Here is a 22,048-nt window from a genome sequence, read left to right on the forward strand (position 1 = left end):
GTGAGGGCAACCAGACAGGATGCTTGTGGTGCCAGGGAGGCATTAGCACAAGGGAAATCAGGTACTCGGGTTTTATTGGAGAGGTGAGGACAGCCCCTGAATCCAGGAAGAGAACCTGCTTCTATAGGGCAGTCGGGGGAGAGGAGGGCTCCACCCAGACTTGTGTTTGCCCTGCTCTGTGTATTCAGCCAGCAGGCTCCGGAAGAGGAAGCAAACAGCAGGGAGCCGCCGGGCTCAGTTGACAGCCTGGCACTGGGCAGCACCAGCTGGAGACACGGCGCTCCAAGTAAAAGCAGCTCCAGGTGACACCAGAGGTCAGAAGACACTCCCACCAGGGGCTCAGCAGGTAATTGCTTCCAGATCCTTTAAGCATGGCTGGAGGGCTTGTTGTTTGTGGCAGGCAGTGAAATGTAGAAGCCAGGGGTCAGAGAGGGTTGCGCTTGACCCCGGCTCTGCCACTGAGTCACTGTGTGGCGTTGGGTATGTGAGAGCCTCAGTTTCACCATCTGTGAAATGGACCCAAAGATAGCCTTACCTAAAAGGATACAAAGATTAAATGGCAATGTGGGCAGTGTCAAGTTCAAAGCAACAGAAATAGCTCCTATTTGCATGGAACAGTTGAGCGTCATTTCAAGTGTAAAACTTGGGGGAAAGTCAGCAGATGGAAGGGTATTCTCTGTGATTTGGAGACCACCATCAGGACAAGAATCCCCCATAGTAAAGCCAACTTTGTGTCTAGGGGCATTGTCTAAGGAAGTAAAGGAGGGAGAAGGACTCCCCCAGGGCCTTTTGTGAATCCTGCTCTTTACATAAACAGTCCTAGTTAACATTCAAGACTGCCCCTTGAGGTAGGTGCTGATTCAAACCCCAGCAGCACAACTGCAGAAATTTGCATTGCCTTCAGAAGTTTTCCTGCTTTGAAGAGTCATGGTGACGAGAGGGTGGGACCAGTCTCAGTCCCACCGCGGGCTGCCTGGTTGCCCTGGGGCAGGTGACTTCACTCTCTGGGCTTCAGTTTCCTCAACTATAAAATGGGCATTATCATAGTACCGAGATCAAAGTGACAGCCCTGAGAGCTGAGGGGACCAACGCCTGGGAACACCTGTGCGCTGGACACGTTAGTTGTTATTTTTGTTGTTGTTATCATCCTCGCTGTCTGATAATTAGGAAAATGAGGCTCGGGGAGGGGGTGGGTAGGAACTCCTAGATCTCACAGAAAGGAAGTTGTGAAACTGGGATCCGATCAGGGCCAGGACTTCAGTGAGAAGAGTGAGGCACTCACCTTGGGTGCAAAATGTAAGAGACACCAAAAAACTCAGTTTTCGAGATAAATTATATTTTAAGGCAATGGTTTAAAATTTTAAAACCAATGCCAAAACTCCACTGTGAACAAAGTAGCAACATATTTAGTAAAGATAGGATCAGTCCCAGCACTAATTTTGGTTTTTTAAAATATTGTGATAAAATATATTGTCTATCTTGATAGCTGAGTTTTCTGGTGCCCCTTAAATTTTACACCAGGGGGCACCTGGCCCCATCCTCATGGCACTTTGCTCCGATTGCGCTGCCTTAGATGCCTAGGGTGTATAGATCCTTCCTGTCTCCCTAAATAAAAGGCAAGAGAGGGCTGTGCTAAGTGTAGTTTTCAATTTAAGGGGTCCCAAATCATGGTGGATGTTTTTTCCAAAGGGTTCTGAAACTTGGGAAGGGTTGTCTTTTTAGGAAAAAGGCATGTGCTTCAGGAGAGTAACGGGCCTGGAAAAGCCCATCCTGGCTCGTTTCCAATGATGGGGATGCACAGGGAGAGGGTTGGAAAAGACCTGGGAGGGCTGCTCTCAGCTGCCGCTCCCACAGGCCTGCCCGAGCTGCTGGCGGGTTAAACATTTGTGGAGTGCCACCATGTCAGCAGCTTCTTTTGCTGCCCAGACCTGGGCCTGGAAGCGGTTAAGGATCTGAGTGCCTGAGTCATGTGGAACCAGGTTCAACCTTAGCCTTGCCTCTCCAGAGCTTTCTTTCTGATCAGGATTACTTTACTCTCCTTTATCCATTTAATCAGCAAAGGTGAATTGAGGACTCACTCTGTGCAAGCAGGACAAGCAAGGTACCTGCCCTCATGGAGTGTATATTCTAGGGATGAAGGGCTTGCGTCACTAAGCCTCAGTTTCTTTATCTGTGTAATGGGGGAATAATGTGGGCTGCTGAAAGAGAAAATGGAGACCATGTAAATAAAGTGCCTGGCCCCAGGCACCTTGGGGGCAAAATGCAGAGAGGCACTCACTCTTAGGTGCCCATCTGCACCTACCCAACCTTGAGGGGGAAGCCTCCTTGCATTTTGCACCCGGATGCCTCTCCTGTCCCACCCCACTCCTGGCCCTGCCCAGCTCATGGTAAGCCTGCAGTTAAAGTTACCTGCTATCTTTATTAGCTTAAAAATGGTTGGTGCAACACTCAGAATAAGATACTGAGCTCTGACCCTTCTAGGAACAACAATGCGTAAATGGATGCAAACACAATGGAGTGTTCCAATAGCAGGACATCAGTTACCAAGCGTTCTTAAAACACTCAGTGCCATTTTGATAAAGAAGCCCCTTCCCCTGGGCCCACGTGGGCCCGTGCCAGGGCTCAGGGCACAGGACTTGGGGAGCACAGAGGTGGATGGATTTCAGTCCTCATGTGCTCCCTCGTGCAGGTGGCAGCCTGCACCACTGCACACTGCAGCCCATGTTCCCAGCATGGTGCTGGGGACCATGGGGAGATGCAGGACCATGGGACCTGTCAGAGCAGGTCTGTTCTCTTTACTCATCTTGACCCTGCCTTTGGAGTTGGGGGGCAGAGGGCTTCTGCTGGGTGTGCCAGCCTGGCCATGTTGACACCGCCCTCGATGGGTGGTGAGAAGGGCCACAGTTTGCCTGCATTCCACTGCATTGATCAAAGGTGTTTCTCTTTACTTGGTGACTAATTCTGTCACCATTCCACCATTCGAGGACCTCCTCCTTCCATTTGACAGTCGTTTAGCTGCCGGCTGGTAAGGCAGCTGCAGAAATGCTCTTTCTCCAGGGCAGGTTGTACCATATTTGGTGTTTGATCTGTTCCCAGGAGGACGGCATACTGTTAAGCTGTAACTAAAATGAGGAGATGCTGGCGGTGGTGGGAGGGCTAGGAGGGGATAAAAGTGAAGGTGTCTAAGAGAACAAACTTGCAACGAGTCGTAAATAAGCCATGATCTAGTACACAATATAATGAGTATAGACAATAATATTGCTTTACATTTGTGTAATGTGATAAATATCACTACATCGGCAGTTACATTACAATATATAAATGTATCAAAGTAATGTGTTGCACCTTAAACTTACACAGTGTTACACATCAAATTTATTCAATTAAAAATCTTTTAAATTAATTAATTGATTAAATTAAATGAAGCCACGTGAACACAAATCACTGGAGTAAATGAGGAGGGATTCAAAGGAAACTTCCAGAATGGCCAATTTACTTGTGGATCAGACCACAGAGCTAATGGGATCATAACATTAATATGAGAAATAAATAGTAAAAACTAACGTTTTCTCATCTGACTACTGCCAAGCCCTTGGGCTAAATCTTTCCAAAGATTATTGATGACTTTTCAATTTTTTATTCCTCACTTTAGATCTAGCTACATTCCTTGACTAGTTATGATTCTCACTGCAAAAACACATATGCAATAAATATTTAATATTCTATGTTGTATTAATAAATAAAATATAGCATAACTTATATGGCAGAGGAGACAGTAAAGGTAAGAAAGTTAAGAGTTTGAACTCTGGAACGAGGCTGCCAAGGGTTCAGTCCTGATGCTCCCTCTGACTAGCTGATCATCTGTATTGGTCAGCTCAGGCTGCATAACAAAAATACCATAGACTGGGTGGCTTAAACAACACATATTTATTTTCTTACAATTCTGGAGGCTGGGAAGTCCAAGGTCAAGTTCCTAACCAATTCTGATTTGGGTGAAAGTTCTCTTCCTGGCTTGCAGTCCTCACACCTCTGCCCTCTTGCTGTGTCCTCACGTGGGAGAGAGAGAGCAAGCTCTTGGGTGTCTCCTCTTATAAGGACGCTAATCCTAGAGGATTAGGGCCCCACGCTTATAACTTCCTCTAATCTATCTCTAAATACAGTCACATTGGGCTAGGGTTTCCACATGTGAATCTGGAGGGGGATGTAATTCAGTTCATAGCATGATCTTAGGCAAGGAATTTAGGGTCCCTGGGTTTAGGTTCTGTATCTGTAAAATGGGGACCATAAGAATATCTGCCTCATGAGGTTCTTAGGAGGATGTAATACAGAAAAGCATAAAAAAAATTAATACAGAAAAGTTAATACAGAGAGTTAATACAGAAAAGCATTCAGAGCAATACCCAGCATAGAGAAGGCACTGTAGAAATAGTAGGTATTATTGTTTTTAAAGTATGGCACACTTTATTTACCATTTATAATAATAGCTAATCTTTATTCCTCAACTGCTGTGCACCAGCCAGTGGGCTAAACCCTGCATGAACTGCTTTCTTTTCAGCTCAGCCTCCACATAGTGACATTGGGGCCAGATCACTCTCTGTTGTGGTGCTGTCCTGTGCATTGTAGGATGTTTAGCAGCATCTCTGGTCTCTACCCACTGAATGCCCGTAGCAGCCTCCCATCTTGAGTCATGACCATCAAAAATGTCTCCAGACATTTCCACATGTCCCCTGGGGGGCCCCCAGTTTGAGAAACACTGCTCTTGAATCATTGTGAGAAACAGAAGCATATTTCTAAGGAGAACATTTTAATATAATAATGTAACTCATCAAGAAATATGACAAGATCTGAAATATGAAATGTAAATATATAGTCCTGGATAATTGGGACCAAATGCCCCAGATATTATATAATTTAATATACTAGTTCTGTGCCTGCTACGTGCCTACCTCATTTAACCTTCCCCACACACTACTGTGATGTATAAAGATTGTTGGGTAAGTGTCACAACCTTCCTGTGCCTCAGTTTCTCATAAAAAAATGAGAAAATATCAAAAAAGACAAAAATGCTAATTCAAAAAGATACATGCCCTCCAATGTTCATAGCAGCATTATTTACAATTGCCAAGGCATGGAAGCAACCTAAGTGTCCATCAACAGATGAATAGATAAAGAAGTTGTGATACACACACACACACACACATATATATTTATATACAATGGAATACTACTCAGTCATAAAAAAGAATGGAGTTTTGCCATTTATAGCAACATGGATGGACTTGGAGAACATTTTGCTTAGTGAAATAAATCAGACAGAGAAAGACAAATACTGTATGGTATCACTTATAAGTGGAATCTAAAAAATACAACAAACTAGTGACTAAAACAAAAAAACAAGCAGACTCACAGAGATAGAGAACAAATGGATTGTTACCAGTAGGGAGAGGGAAGCGGGGAGGGGCAATATAGTGGTAAGGGGAAAGGGTTATTATGGGATTATATGAAACCATGTGTGTTAAACTTTTGAAAATTGTAAAGCACTATAGAATTTAAAGACTCTTTCGTTCAATTAAAAAAAGAAAAAGAAAATTGAGAAAATAGCATCTAACCCAGATGGCGGTTGCAAAAGGGCCAAGGGAAGTCAATACACACACATCAGAAGTGCTCGGCACACAGGAAACACTCAGAACACGCTTATTGTCGTCATCATTACGAATACCGTCATTTTCCACAAGAAAAATGCATTGAGAGGGCCCAGTGCTTTGCCCAAAGCCTCACAATCGTGGGGTTTACAGAGGCATGTGTCACTCCAGCGCTCTTTCTCATGGGGGGAAAGAGGGGGTGCCCAGCAACGGAGGAGAGTGGTGGCTCCCCGCTCAGGCTGCCCTCCTACCCTCCTCCCGCGGGGCACGTGCCCCTCACTTCTCAACAACCAGTCAGGAGGTGAGGCTGTCCAGGAGCCAGTGTGCCCTGCACCCCTACTCTCAGGGAAGGAAAGCCAGAGACCCAGGAGGTTTCTTTTGATTTGCAGGCTGACAAAACAAAGGGCTCAAAAAGGAGTGCGGGACTTCCCTGGTGGTCCAGTGGTTAAGACTCCATACTTCCATTGCAGGGGGTGCAGGTTCCATCCCTGGTCGGGGAACTAAGATCCCACGTGCCACATGGGCGGTGCAGCCAATAAAAAAAAAAGAAGTGCTTTGAAAGGGTTGTGAATGTTTTCAGATGCCCAGGCTGATTGTGATTTGTGGGACCTGAAAGCCAATGCCCTCCTCCGTCTGAGAATCCCGAGCCTGGTTCTGGGTACCAGGGTAGTCAGCATCTGGAAGGGTCCCTGGCCTGGGGGATGCTCACTTCCCCAAAATATCCAAAACAGCACCTCTTGGCCTCAGCTGTCATGGAAGTCACCCAGAGATCTTGAAAATATTCCGATGCCAGGGCCCCACCCCGGGGAGTCGGATGGAATGGGTCTGGCTGGGGCCCGGGCACGGGCATTTAAATCTCCTGTGGTGATTCTAATGTGTAACCCAGTTTGAAGACAGGCCTCAAGGACACAGTCGGGAAGTGGAGAAGTAAAGGGACTTTCTCATCTGAATGAGCCCCAGCCAAAGACTTACCCCATGTTCTCCAAATGCTGGGCCCTCAAACATGAGTCCAATTTCAAAAGCAAACCCCTCTGCCATATGGAGGCTTGTGTTTAATGTCAGAAAAGGTCACAAGAACAAAACACCCACACCATCAGTTCATCAAAGAAGGGGCATTTTGACATCACCTTCAAACTTTTTTTTTTTCCCAAAATAAAACCTAGCTCTTTCAAAGAATATGTTTTTCTTGATGAAAAAACTTGTCATCTGATTTATGTTTTTCTCCTTTGTTGGAGACTGGAGAAAACTTCATCACAGACAGGAATTGTCATCTGGACCACCTGGAGCCTCAGTTTTACCATCTGCTAAATGGGGATTAAAAGGGTCCTTGTCTCACAGAGACCCGACCTGGCTTCCAGGGTGATCAGCTTATCCTGGTTTGCTCAGGACTTTCCTAGCTTTAACAGGAAAGTCCTGCATCCCAGAATGCCCTCACTCCCAACCTGGATGATGCTCCCCATCACGGGGTTTCCCTTTATGTGCCTGATCGTGAGAATCACCTGTGTGCATTTGCTAAAAACACAGATCCAGGGCCCCAACCTGACTTTTTGGTGAGATGATCATGGGAATCAGAAGTGCTGCAAAGTTCTTTAGTTGATTATATCAAACAACTGGGGGAAAATGACTGAAAATATCAGTGATGATCATGGTGATACTTCTAATCATGAAGAACACCTTCAGGGTACTCACTGCGTGCCACACCCTGTTCGGGGCACCTTCCAACGTATTAACGCCTTAACTCCCATGAAACTCTTAAGTGTGTGCCCTTATTCCCATTTTACAGAAGAGGAAACTGAGGCCCAGTGAGGCTCAGTAACTAGCTCAGGGTCACTCATTCAGTATGTAGCCGAGCAGGGATTCTCAACTTGGTGGTTTGTCTCCAGAGCCCACATTTTTATCCTGCTGCAGTGTTCTCCACCTAGAATTCTTAGCACTGGGCTGGCACGTCGTAAGGCAGATGTGATCATCATTATTGTCTTATTAGTTGTACTATCTTTGGGGCTAGAGGACTTGCCACTGTGTTGCCAACTTTTATCAGAAGGTTTAACTGCTAAACGTAAAACCGTTTCCTTTGACCTCCCCAGACATTTTGACCTTGCCCTGGAGGCTGAATATGTTCATTTCTGCCGATACTGATGTTGACCAATAGGTGGCAGTAACTGATTTTTGTCTCGTGGAAATCGGCTCCTTGCAAAATTTGAAGGAAGGGCAATTTCACAACACGTATGTTGTAACTGCTGGTGGAAAGCAATGTTATCTGAGTCCACGTTGTCCCTGCAAAAGACCTGCAAATGGATTTTCCTTTTCTGAGTCCATGTGGCCTTGAATCTGCCAAGAGGGTCCTTAAAAGTGCAATGATTGGGGTAATGGAACCCGAACTCTGTGGGTTGAAAAAATTTCTCTCCTGCTTGCACACATGACACCTCTCCCAGTCCAAAGATTTTTTCATAACCTCAAATATTTTTATTGAAGGTAGCCCCCAAATTGGACTAAATTTAGATTGAATAACAGGAACTTTGAAAGTTTGTAAATCTATTGGTAAATAATTTTTAATTTTATAAAACCTGGATGATGGAGATGTCACCTAGTGTGTGTCCATTTTTGCAAGCGGCCTTGGTCGAGGAATTTAACCTACAAAGCCCAGTTTTCTCATCTGTAAAATTGGAATGATGATACCACTGCCTTGTTGATTTGCTATAAGGAATAAATTCATTTACAGCAAGTAAAGCTCTTAGAACAGTTTCTCAGCACATGGTAAGCACTCACCAAATTTGTTGTTGTTATTATTACTATCTTATCATTCCTGTGGTTGTGAGAGTGTTGTTGTCATTATTTTTATACACAGTGGGTTCAAATCCTGGTCAGTCTCAATTTGGGCAACACTTAACCTCTCAGCTGCTTCAATCTCCTTATTTGCAAAATGGGTATCTGTTACGCAGGGTGATCTTGAGCAGAAGGGATAAACTTTGTAGAAAGGGCCAGACAGTAAATATCTGAAGCTTTGCAGGCCATATGGTCTCTGTTGCAACTACTCAACTCTGCCTCGGTACGTGGAAGCAGACGTACGTAGATAATACATAACTGAATGGGCATGGACGTCTTCCAATAACATTTTATTTATGGATACCAAAATTTGAATTTCATATAATTTTCATGTGTCACAATCCATGATTCTTCTGATTTTTTTTCCAACGACTTATAAATGTAAAACCCATTCTTAGCTCACTGGCCATACTAAAACAGGCAGCAGGCTGGATTTGTCCCCCAGCTGTCATTTCCTGACCCTGGCCTTGAATATTCAATAATATATTCATGGGCTTCCCTGGTGGCGCAGTGGTTGAGAGTCTGCCTGCCGATGCAGGGGACGCGGGTTCGTGCCCCGGTCCGGGAAGATCCCACATGCCGCGGAGCGGCTGGGCCCGTGAGCCATGGCTGCTGAGCCTGCGCGTCCGGAGCCTGTGCTCCGCAACGGGAGAGGCCACAACAGTGAGAGGCCCGTGTACCGCAAAAAAAAAAATAATAATAATAATAATAATAATATATTCATAAAGTCCCATTTATAGATGAAGTGATGGCCTATTGTAAGTATGTATATCTTGGACTTTATAAATAGAAAATATTGCAACATAACTCGTGTCCTGTATGTTTTAGCACTGCTCAGCTTGATTACATGTTGTAATTAGTAAACAGATATAATCCCCAGATTCTGATATCTACCAGGTTCCCCCAAGAAAGCCCTTTTCTGGCCTCCCCAATTTCTGATTACTTGAGTCTATTACCAGGGCATAAAAACTCATACCACGGGCCAGAGGCCCATGGGAATCCTTGGAGACGCACTGGCTGCTTTCAGCCAGAAAGCAAAAGCCCTGGCTGTTATTCTGAGAGCCATCAGGGCAGATGAGCCAGCAGCCAGGTCTTTGGAGATGCACGCTACGCTGGAATCGTTTGTGTGCGTGGAAGAGAAGCTTTTAGGTAGTAAGGAAGCTTGGAGTGGCTGAAAGAGTCCCACTTCTGGAACCAGACATACTCTGGGTCAAATCCTCACTCGGCCATTTTCTGGATGTGTTCTGGGTGAGTTTGGGAGACTCAATTTCCTTTACAAGGGGAGGTAATAATATGTGGAACATTCCAGTGGTTGGGAGCACAGGCAGCCGGTGTTTGAATCTAGTCTCTGCCATCTTTAACAGGCTGACCTTTGGAAGGTAATTTACCTCTTTGTGACTCAGCTTCCTCTCAACTAGAGGGACACGATGGCAGCACCTGTTTCACACGGGTGTGTAGGGCTACATGAGACGGTACAGGAAACGCGCTTGGAACTGAGAACATGCTAAATTATTGTTAACTATTACCATTATTGTTCTAACAAGGCTCTTGAGAGGTTTAGTGATAACGTGGGTAAGTGTCTAGTTCAGCGCCTGCCGGGTGAGGGGTTGTTATGAATGATTATTCCCTCCACTCAACTAATCAGTAGTAATTTAGCACCTGATCAATGCAGATGCAGTGCTGAGAATAGGAGATATAACAGTGGGTAAAGACAGACAGTCCCTGCCTTCGTGGTGCTTACAGTTTATTGGGGAAGGCAGACAGAAGTTAAATACTCTGTTTTGCCCTCCAAATCTAGATCAATTGTTACTTCATTCCAGAACCCTCCTATTCAGTGCTGCCACCCCTTGCCCTCTGCTGTGGCCCCCCTCTTGTTACGTTACAAATTTCCTTTTTATTCATAGCACTGAATCCTATGTGTTCTGATAACACATTAACATGTATATTGCTTCTTAAGAGCCACACATTATTCTAACCACCTTACAAGCATTAACTCATTGTGTCCTTGTAGCAGTCCTGTAAGGCACAGAGAGGCTAATCAACTCATCCAAGGACACACAGCAGTGAGGGGCAGGGAGAGGGTTCAAGCCCAGGTTGTCTTGCTCCCGGTCTGTGCTCATAACCACTGCACCATGCTGCCTTGAACTATCGAAAATGGCCTGATTTGTGGATTTATTGTCTATTTGTTTATTGTCTGTCCACCCAACAGATTTCAACTCCATGAAGTCGGGGGCCTCATCCATTTAATTCACAGCTGTAACTCTAGTGTCTGGCACAGCGTAAGGTACAGAGCTGGCACTCACTATATATTTGTTGAATCAATAAATGAATGAAAATTTAGCTAAATAAACATATAATTACACGTAGTGCTAAGTGCTATGAAAAAAAAATGCCAGTCCTATGAAAGGTTTTAACAGGGGACTAAATTTAGTTTGAGGATCAGAGAATACTAAAAATTATAAGTATTATTTTAACTGTCCCAATTCTAAAATCTCCTTGATATAATAGTTGTGACTGGCTAAGAAAGAAGAAAATGTTATCTACACGGAATATCCTTTTTGAGATGATAATATTCTCCCAGCAATGAAATGCAATTGAAAACTGGGGCTGCATTTGACTTTTATTCTGTTGAATTTATGAGCCCCAAATCTCCCCTCATCCGCCAAAATAAACATAAGCAATTGGTCTACCTGGGGCTTGTGATAATATACCCACAGTAACTTGGCAGTCTCTGCACCTTAGTTTTATAGGCAGGAGTGAGACTTCTGCTGGTCTTGGGTTTTCATTTTTCTCTGTGTCTCTCTTTTTCTCTGTTGCAGGAACAATGGGTAACCAAATGAGTGTTCCCCAAAGAGTGGAGGACCAAGAGAATGACTCGGAAGCAGACACTCACAAGGTAGTGTGGTTATGGTCACTGGGTCATTAGCTACTAGTTGGGAGAGTCGGGATAACGGCAGAATAAACAGCCTGCCCAGGGCTCATCACAGAGGCGTGATTGCTGCTGCTGCTCCTCCCAGGGGTTGTTCAGTTGTATTCAAACCTCCAAACCCATCAAGGAGCTTGTTAAAAGTGCAGGCCCTTAGGCCCCGCCCAAGGCCTGCTGAGTTAGAAACTGCAGGGCTGGGAGCCTATGAAACCTGTCTCCATGGTGATTGATTCCCATGGGGCCAATCTGATCTCTGTTCCCAAGTGGGTTTGGACCAGGGGTTCTCAACTGTGGGTGATTTTGCCTCCCCACCAGGGGACACTTGGCAGTGTCTGGAGATGTTTCTTGGTTGTCACAGCTCGGGTAGTGCTACTGGCATCTAGTGGGTACAGCCAGGGATGCTACTAGACACCCTGCAATGCACAAGACGGCCCCACAGCAGAGAATGATCCAGCCCAAAGTATCAGCAGTGCTGAGGATGAGAAACCCAGTTTTGGATCAGCAGTTTGCAGCTGTGGCTGGACATTAGAATCATTGGGAAACTTAAAAATAAATTGTGAGGCTGGAATTGTACCCTAGACCAATGAAACCAGAATCTGTGTGTGGAAACCAGGGTGGCACCTGTATTTTCAAGGCTCCTCAACTGTTGCAGGTTCAGCCAACGTGTAGAACTTCTTGTTTGTGAATCCCTCCTTTAGCAGATTGCTCTGGAGGGCTGAGGCCAGGGACACCCAAATGCTTCTCCTTAGACCTTAGATCTACAAGCAGGCAGCAGAGAACCTAAATGTCCACCACCAGTGCTTCTGCAATCAATTCAGTTTAAGATTTAGAGCCCAGTTAGACATGGAAATCATTGTAGGAGGAGGTAATACCTACGAACTGATACTGATCACAGCATAGAGGGAATTCCTGCTCAGAATAGAAGGCTGGATTCAGAGAAGATTCTCACACCTGACCATGTATTAGAATCCCTGGGAAATGTTGAAAACGCCCGATGCCCAGCACCACCTGAGACCAACTAAAGCACAACCTCCGGGTAGGGGCCCTGCCATCAGTAGTTTCCCAAGATCCCCAAATGATTCCAAGTCTGAGAGCCTCTGGCCTCCAGGACCAGGCAGTGACAAAAATGAGCAAAGCAGGAGAGTGAAGCCCACTTGCAGACAGCTAGCTCTGACCAACTTTACCCTCAGCATGTTCCCAGAGACTTATTTTTCATTTGAAGCTGGAAAAAGGTGTTAATGCAACCTCCTGATTTTTTAAATATTGGCAACTGATTCCAAAATACTTAAAAAAAAAAACAAACAAACTTCTGTGAGCCAAGTAAATCAAATTTGCACACCAAGTATTACCCCAGGGATGCCAGTTATGACCTCAGAGCCAAATGATCACATGAGTTTGATATTTCAGTTTTATGATTTCTTGGTAGGGTTAATGATAAATTCAAGAACACAGGCTTCTTTTATTTTTATTTATTTATTTTTGGCCACACCATGTGGCTTGGGGGATCTTAATTCCCCGACCAGGGATTGAACCTGGGCCCAAGCAGTGAAAGCACCGAGTCCTAACCACTGGACTGCCAGGGAGCTCCCAACACAGGCTTCTTTTAAGCAAAACTGTTACAAAAATATAAAGAAAGGAAACATCTTCCACATCTCCCCAGTAGTTTCCCATCATCAGGAGGTGAGTATTTAGTCTTTTAGTTTTTCTTTCTCTCTGTACTTATTAACATATATTATACTACTAATAGTATTAGCAAAATAAGACATGATATGCAGAGTACTTAGCATATAATCAATATTCAGTTAATGCCAATTATTAGAGGTATAATTTATTTTATTACTAAAATGACATATAACATACATTCTTTTTTATATATAAATTTATTTTATTTATTTATTTATTTTTGGCTGCATTGGGTCTTCATTGCTGCGTGCAGTCTTTCTCTAGTTGGGGGAAGCGGGGGCTACTCTTCATTGCGGTGCGCGGGCTTCTCACTGCGGTGGCTTCTCTTGTTGCAGAGCATGGGCTCTAGGCGCACAGGCTCAGCAGTTGTGGCTCGCGGGCTCTAGAGCACAGGCTCGGTAGTTGTGGCCCACGGGCTTAGTTGCTCCGCGGCATGTGGGATCTTCCCGGACCAGGGTTTGAACCCGTGCCCCATGCATTGGCAGGCGGATTCTTAACCACTGCACCACCAGGGAAGCCCTAGCATGCATTCTTTTTTGCAAACTTTTTTCTTTCCATGTGAGTGTATGTGCGTGTGTATGATATATATGTACATCTATGCATACATATATATGTATAATCTTTTTAAATGTCTACAGTAAATAACAGAAGAGAAAAAAATTCAGGGCAGTGGTCTAAAATTGGAAGGGGGTTGTAACAGCGCAGTGGAAGGAGTGGGTATGGAGCAGAAAAATAGCAACAACGAACTTCCTGTATTTGATGAGAGGCCTGTGCTTGTGTGCAGGACCCTGGAGTGTGGTTAACCTCACAGCATGTTAAGTTCTTGTCCCCTCCCTGGTCAGACCAGCACCCCAGTTTGCCTGTGTGTCCTATCTGTACGAGGGTGTCTGTCCTGCTTGTGCTTGTGGGGCTCACTGAAAGGAGGTAGAGACCATTCAAAGCTCTTATCAACACAGGAGTCCAGTCCTTGCAGCGGGTTATATAGTTTCTCTGAGGTGTGATAGAAAACGGGGTAGTTCCTAGAAATGCAGACTTAAATTTTGTGAGGCACCCTTGTGGCCTTGAGGTCCTTCCTTGAGTTTTTCCGACTTTCCCCAAAGACTCGGCTAATACTGCCACATGTTCTGTTCCAGGTGGCATCTGGCGACGAGTGTGGTCAAAATGGGATGCTGGTGATGGTATCCACCCACTCTGTTCAACCCTACCATGAAGGTCAGTGTCATGTGGGGACTGCTCCTCCTGTGGGTTGGGGGGATGGTGAAGGGTCTGCTGACCCCTGTTGATGGTGAAACAAGATGGAAGAGTTGAAGCCACAGACTGACGTGGAAGACACTTGTATTAGTTCCTGGGGCTGCAAACACAGTGTCACTAATCAGGTGGCTTAAGCAACAGAAATGTATCGTCTCACCGTGTTGGGGCCAGAAGTTGGAAATCAAGGTGTGGGCAGGGTTGGCGCCTTCTGAGAGTTTGCAGAAGAACCTGTTTCCCTGCCTGTGCCCTGGCTCCTGGTGGCCTCAAGCGCTCCTTGGCTTCTACGTGGTGCTCTCCCTGTGTCTTTTTTTTTTTTTTTTTTCACTGAAGCACTGTTTATAATAGTCAAGACATGGAAGCAACCTAAATATCCATTGACAGAGGAATGGATAAGGAAGATATGGCACACACACACAATGCAACACCACTCAGCCATAAAAAGGAACAAAATAATGCCATCTGCAGCAATATGGATGGACCTAGAGACCATCACACTAAGCGAAGTAAGTCAGAAAGAGAAAGACAACCGTCATATGATATCACTTATATGTGGAATCTAAAAAGATGATACAAATGAACTTATTTACAAAACAGAAACAGACTCACAGCCTTCAAAAACAAACTTATGGGGCTTCCCTGGTGGCGCAGTTGTTGAGAGTCCGCCTGCTGATGCCGGGGACGCGGGTTCGTGCCCCGGTCCGGGAAGATCCCACATGCCGTGGAGCGGCTGGGCCCGTGAGCCATGGCCACTGGGCCTGCGCGTCTGGAGCTCGTGCTCAGCAACGGGAGAGGCTGAGTTAAAATTGTATCTTTGCTGCTTTTACTCTGGGATCTTGGAGAAGGTTTCTTAAACGTTCTGAGCCTTATTCTCTCCATCAGGCTTCCCTGGTGGCGCAGTGGTTGAGAGTCCGCCTGCCGATGCAGGGGACACGGGTTCGTGCCCCGGTCCGGGAAGATCCCACATGCCGCGGAGCGGCTGGGCCCGTGAGCCATGGCCCCTGAGCCTGCGCGTCCGGAGCCTGTGCTCCACAACGGGAGAGGCCACAACAGTGAGAGGCAGTTCTGAAGGCTGGGAAGTCCAAGATGAGGGTCCCAGCATGGCTCAGTTTTGGTAAGGGCCCACTTTCTGGTTCAGAGTCAGCACCCTCTCGCTGTGTTCTTATGCGGCGTAAAGGGGCTCTCCCTGTGTCTTCATAGCATCTTCCTTCTCCACTCTGTGTCCAAACCTCCCCCTTTTATAAGGACACAGCCCCATGGGATTGGGCACACCCCCACTGGCCTCATCTTAACTTGGTCCTCTGTAACTCTCTTTCCAAATGAGGTCATAGGAACTGGAGGCTAGGACTTCATCTTCTTGGCAATTCAACTCTTTTTTTTTTTAATTAATTATTTATTTATTTATTTTAATTTATTTTTGGCTGCATTGGGTCCTCGTTGCTGCACACGGGCTTTTCTCTAGTTGAGGCGAGCAGCGGCCACTCTTCGCAGTGGTGTGCAGCCCTCTCACTGCGGCGGCCTCTCCCGTTGCAGAGCATGGGCTCTAGGCTCACGGGCCTCAGCAGTTGTGGCCCGTGGGCTCCAGAGCGCAGGCTCAGCAGTTGTGGCACACGGGCCCAGCTGCTCCATGGCATGTGGGATCCTCCTGGACCAGGGCTCGAACCCGTGTCTCCTTTATTGGCAGGCGGATTCTCAACCACTGCACCACCAGGGAAGCCCCTCAGCAATTCAACTCTTAACAGTACTCATCTCTCTTGAGTATGTGTGACGCCTGGTAGAGGCCGAGGCTTTAACTCAGCAATGAGTTAAAAGCAATAGAGTAGAAACACTAAGAGGCTGGCCTCTTCAGAGTCTGATAGACCAAAGTGAAAATCCCTGCCCTGCAACTTACTAGCTGTGTGACCTGGAGCAAGTCGTTTGGTTTTCTAAGCCTCGGTTTTCTCATCTGTAAAGTGGGGATAAGAACACCTAGCTCACAGAATTGCTGAAAGCACTCAAGGAGATCATTCACCAAGCATTTTACATATTACCCAGCACTTAGGAATTCCAAAGGAACAAGTAAAATATAGAAGACAACAGAGGGCAGTATTAAAACTGGACAATGTACTTACCTATTTGATTTCATTCTGGAGTATAAAGCTATAAATTCAAAGCATCAAAAATGACTGAGTTCTACTATGTGAGGAATATCTATAAATTATATGAGGCAGTATAGCCCAGTGGTCGAGGGTAAGAACTCTGGAATCAGACTGCTGGTTTTGCCTCCTACCAGCTGTGTGACCTTGAGCCAGTTAAATAACCTCTCTGAACCTCAGCCTCCTCGTCTGTGAAGTGGGATAATAACAGTACCTACAACATAGATATCAGATATAATAAAAGTATATCTTTCAGTGCCTGGCACATAGTAAGTGCTATGTATATATTAGCTATCATGATTATATGATGGTTATGGTTGCTGTCCTTTACATGTAAGTTTCTGGGCTTCAGCTTCATTTCCTGAACAATGAGATGAATCATAGCATTGGTTCCAGAGGCTTTAGAATTTCCTAGTGTAAGAAAAATACTGCTGTCTGTTTCCCCTCGCTATGCTCTGCTACCCACACCACATCTGACACCAGATGTGTGGGTTTTCCATACAAGTGATTCTGTGACACCAGCTGGGTGTCCCACAATTCAGTTCGGTTCTGACACCATCAACCCAGAGTTAGCAATAGCTCCCACAGTTTAAGGGCTCCCTCCCACAAGACTACCTCCCACTTAAGTTGCCAATGGCAAGTGGGGAGTCCCCAGGTTACCCGCAACTTCTGTTCCCACTTGGCTACAAATCAGAGGTTCTCACGACCTCCTCCTCAGATTCAGTCATTTGCTAGAATGGCTCACAGAACACAGGAAGACAATGTACTTATTAGATTACCAGTTCATTTTAAGAGGATACAACTCAGCAACAGCCAGATGGAAGAGATGCATAGGGGAAGGAATGGGGGAGGGGATCCTGGGGGCAGTGGATGGGGCAGTGGATCTTCCATGCCCTCTCTAGACAAGCCACACTCCCAGCACCTCCACGTGGTCACCAACCCAGAAGCTCTCTGAACCATGTTCTTTAGGGACATTTGTGGAGACTTTATTATGTAGGCATGCTTGATTAAATCATTGGCCATCGATGGTGGAACTCAATATCCAGCTACTCTCCCCTCCCTGGAGATGGGGGGCGGTGACGCTGAAAGTCCCAGCCCTCTAATCACATGACTTGTTCCCCTGGCAACCGGGGCCCCCATCCTTAGGGGCTTTTCCAAAGTCACCTCAATAACATAAACTCAGATGTGGTTAAAAGGGGCTGGCTTGTTATGAATGTTAGAAGTCTTCTTCATGGCTCTTAAAGTTAAGTTTTAGGAGCTCTGTGCCAGGAACAGAGATGAAGGCCAAATATAGATTTTTTTTTTTTTTTTTTTTTGCGGTATGCGGGCCTCTCACTGTTGTGGCCTCTCCCGTTGCGGAGCACAGGCTCCGGATGCGCAGGCCCAGCGGCCATGGCTCACGGGCCCAGCCGCTCCGCGGCATATGGGATCCTCCCAGACCGGGGCACGAACCCGTATCCCCTGCATCGGCAGGCGGACTCTCAACCACTGCGCCTCCAGGGAGGCCCTAGATTTATTTTTTAATTTATTTTTATTTTTTGGCCATGCTGCACTGCTTGCGGGATCTTAGTTCCCCGACTATGGATCAAACCCGTGCCCCCTGCAGTGGAAGCGTAGAGTCTTAACCACTGGACATCCAGGGAAGTCCTGTATTTCTTAATACATTATACCCCTAGGTTGCTTGTTAAAAACTTAGATGCCCAGGTCCCAGCCCATAGCCTCTGTCTAGAATACCCTAAGGTTGAGGCCTGGGGATCTGAACTGTTGAAAGCTTTCTAGAAGATTCTGATGCATAGCCAGGATTGGCAACCACAGGATGAGATCATGTCACAAGTCTCTTCCTGCCTTTCAACCCTGTGAGTCAAGCTTCTGCTTTGATGTGCACAAAATGGATTATATTGACAGCAGCGGCCTTTGATGAGAACAGTGTAAAGCTGGCTATTGAGATGCACAGACTTTGAAATGAGAATCATATTGTTTTTATAATTTGCAAACTGTAGGTGTTCTCAAAAAATTGAGAGGCACTGAGAATATAATATGCCCGACAGAAATGGTTTTCTTTATCATCCTTTTCATTTGTATTATTACTGTTGTTGTTGTTTTTATGCCCCTATTTAATATGGGGCACAAGGGCAAGGAGTGTGTAGGAAGGGCATGGGAACAAACTTGAAAATTGAGAAAGGCTTTCTCTCTCTCTCTGTCTCTCTCTCTCTCTGTCTCTCTCTCCTTCTCTTTCTCTGCCCCTCCCTCCCTTTTTTTTCTCCCTCCTTCGCTCCTTTCCTCCCTGCTCCCAACATTTATTTTTATATAAGAGGCAGTCTTCCTGGAAAGAGGAAAATAAGTAACAGAAATATAGGACAACAGTCTGGGACAGTGTATTGCTGTGTGGATACCTACACACAAGGGAAAAGAGAATCTGGTTTGAGTGAGTCGTAGGTTGGTTGCACGTAGCTCTCATACCCTGCAGCCTTGCATCAGCACCGGCTTGAGACTCTGTAAAGGGGTTAAGTTAATCCTCTGAAGTCAAAAACTCTGCCTGCATTCATTGACAGCCCAGGTCTCTGCAACTTGCTTTGGAATGATTATCTCTTTTAATGAGGAAGGCAGCTTATCATCCTCATGCTCTTTGCCCTAGGTTGTTATCATTTTCGATGCAGTTTTTAAAGGGGTATAAAAGTGGGATTCTGGGTGACTTTTTTTTGTCCTTTGGACAGAATTTTCTGACTGGGTCTTTTGATGCACGTTTGTGTTCATCTCTCTTGGTGTTTGCATATATGTATGCACACAGAGACAAGTCACCAGAAAAATAGCTAAGTGGGATGCTGGGTGACTGTGTTCCTTCCTTCCATCTATACTTTTTCCTATTACAATTAAAACTGTTCATTGCCATGCGGGAATGTTTCCTGTGAAGACTTATTGAGAAGCAGTGATGGCACAGTGGCTGAGCACACAGCCTAGGGAGTCAGGATCCTAAATTCAAGTTGTGGCTCTGCTGTGTGACCTTAGGCAAGTTGCTCAGCCTCTCTGTTCTCACATCTGTAAAATGGGAATCATAATAACAGTAGGCCAGAGCTTCGAAGATCACTGAGAGGCTTAAAGGAGTTGATACACCTACAATATTTGGAAGAGTGCCTGGCACGTGGTCAACATGTGAGGAAAGTTTATTTTTCTGTGTTGGATTTAATGTTAATAAAGGCTGTCATTACAGTTTGAAGTTAACTGTATTAGCTCTGTGTAGCATAGCACTTACAGATTTAAAATCTGACCTTAAAATTTTTTTTCCTACATCCCTTATTCTTTTTCAATGTTTTACTTATTTGTCTTCCAAATAAGTAGGAAGAGAGAGAGCAATCAGGCAAAACACTTCTTTTAAACTGATTCATGAAATTACATTCTGTTTCCTCATAGATATAAATTTATTTCACACAGTATTTTTTCTTGGGAAGGGCAAGAGACCAGGGGATTTTTTTTTTTTTGAGACCAGGGGATTTTGATATCAAACAAACATCAAGTAGTACAGCTCATGTGGATGAGGGCTTTCTCTCCAAAGCTTAGCATTATAATTCATCTTCAATAACAATATCTTAGAAAATCAAAATGTCTCATTTTTATTGCCACATTATATTTCTAGCTTAATTTGCCAATTTCAGATGCCGTTTGAAAGTCTGTGTCAGAGAAAGCTGGTAATGATGCCAAAGCCACACACAATATGATTTACCTGCAGTGCCACAGAGAGCAACACATTGTCTTGCAACTTCGGGTTAGAGGCTAATGTGTTCGCTCTACCAAAACGTGATTGTTTAAATTCATACATTGGGTTTCTCCCTTTCTTTTTCCAGTACATGTTGATGTGAATTCCAAAGTATCTGGGGAAGTACTTCCAAAAGAGCAAAATGTCCATCAGTAGAGTGGTTGCATCAGTTAGGGCAGGCACACACAGTCCTCAGCAGAAATAGGAATGAGCTACCGCCAAATACAGCACCGTGAGGGACCTCAAAACTATCCTGCTAAGAAAAGGAGGCCAGATGTCCACATCTGAATCTCCGGAACCTGTGAATATGTTACCTGGCTTGTCAAAAGCAGGTTTTGCAGAGGTAATTAAATTAAGGATCTTGGGGCTTCCCTGGTGGCGCAGTGGTTGAGAGTCCACCTGCCGATGCAGGGGACACGGGTTCGCGCCCCGGTCTGGGAGGATCCCACATGCCACGGAGCGGCTGGGCCCGTGAGCCATGGCCGCTGAGCCTGCGCGTGCGGAGCCTGTGCTCCGCAACGGGAGAGGCCACAACAGTGAGAGGCCCACGTACCGCAAAAAAAAAAAAAAAAAAAATTAAGGATCTTGAGATGGGGAGCTGATCCTGTATTATCCAGGCGGGCCTAATGTAACCACAGGGTCCTTATAAGAGGGGATGTTACCAGATTGGTCGTATGGATCACCACTTAGGCCCTAGCCAGGCCGAAGCCCCCTGCCGTGGTGGGGAAGGTGCTTTTTCTGTTCGGATTCACACAGCCAATGACAAAACTGACGCTGAGGCTGAAACAGCACAAGCTTTATTCAATGGCCAGAGAATGGAGAAGCGGGGACTTAGTTCGAAAATCAACTTCTCAACCCACCTTGGTCTGAGACACCGTATATATAGGAGGGTCGAGGCAAAAGGGAGGCAATTTAGTAAAGAGAGGGAGAAATGTTCATGACTTCTCCGAGAATAGGGGTGTGGTATGCTCAGTACTGGAACAACACCCCTTTTCAGTCCTTGTATGCCCTCCTCCGGCTGTTGCCATGGCAACTGTCAACGGTCACGGTGCTGGTGGGTGTTATTTAGCTGCTAATGTATTACAGTGAGCATATAATGAAGTTCACGGTCTGCTGGAGGTCGGGGCTTCTGCCATCTTGTCCCTTGTTGATTCGAACCAGTGCCGGTGGGCTCTTTTTTTTCTCTTCTGGTGGTCTCCTGTAGGATAAGGATAACACTTCTCTGCAGCTTACATCCCCCTCAAGCAAGGCGGAGGGTTAGAGCTCAAGGCTAACAGCCATGGTAACAGGAGGCAGGAGGGTCAGAGTCAGAGAAAGAGATATAATGATGGAGTGGATGTCACAGAGAGAGAGACTTCAAGATGCTCCATTGCTGGCCTTGAATATGGAGGAATGGGCCATGAGGCAAGGAATGTGGATTACCAAACCAAACTTGGGTCCACTCGCCCCATGCACAGCAAAGCCAATGTACTGACACTGGATTGTGGTGAAGGGAAGTACAGTGTTTATTGCAAGGCGCCCAGTGTGGAGAATGGGCAGCTTAGGCTCAAAAGACTTGAACTGTCCCCTGGCTTTTGGGGAAGGGTTTTTAAAAGCAAGCTGAGGGAGAGGGTTGCAGGCTGCCTAATCAGCTCGTGGACATTCTTCTGATTGGTTGGTGGTGAGGTAACTGGGAGGTATTTCAGAAATTTCAGTCATCAACTTTCTGGTTCTAACTGGTCTGGGGTCTCCGTGCTGGTGCTCATCATGTAGTTAACTTCCTCCACCTGTGGAGTTTTTAGTATCTGCAAAGCAACTCAAGGATATGGCTCAGGATATTATCTGTAGCCCTTGAAGAGGA

At 45.6% G+C, this 22,048-nt stretch overlaps 1 protein-coding gene across 1 annotated transcript in view; it reads left to right on the forward strand.

Moving 5' to 3' along the window:
* Positions 1–258: 258 nt before the first annotated feature.
* Positions 259–22,048, forward strand: part of BCAS1 (brain enriched myelin associated protein 1) — a 118,978-nt gene continuing 97,188 nt past the window's right edge. Inside the window, exons 1-3 of the mRNA XM_081255197.1 lie at positions 259–346; positions 11,285–11,361; positions 14,208–14,286. Of these exons, the coding sequence (XP_081111323.1) occupies positions 11,290–11,361; positions 14,208–14,286 (151 nt within the window). The 5' untranslated portion in view covers positions 259–346; positions 11,285–11,289. The remainder of the gene's footprint in view (positions 347–11,284; positions 11,362–14,207; positions 14,287–22,048) is intronic.

Source organism: Mesoplodon bidens, assembly GCF_964165515.1.
Source record: "Mesoplodon bidens genome assembly, chromosome: 15".
Lineage (NCBI taxonomy): Eukaryota > Metazoa > Chordata > Mammalia > Artiodactyla > Ziphiidae > Mesoplodon > Mesoplodon bidens.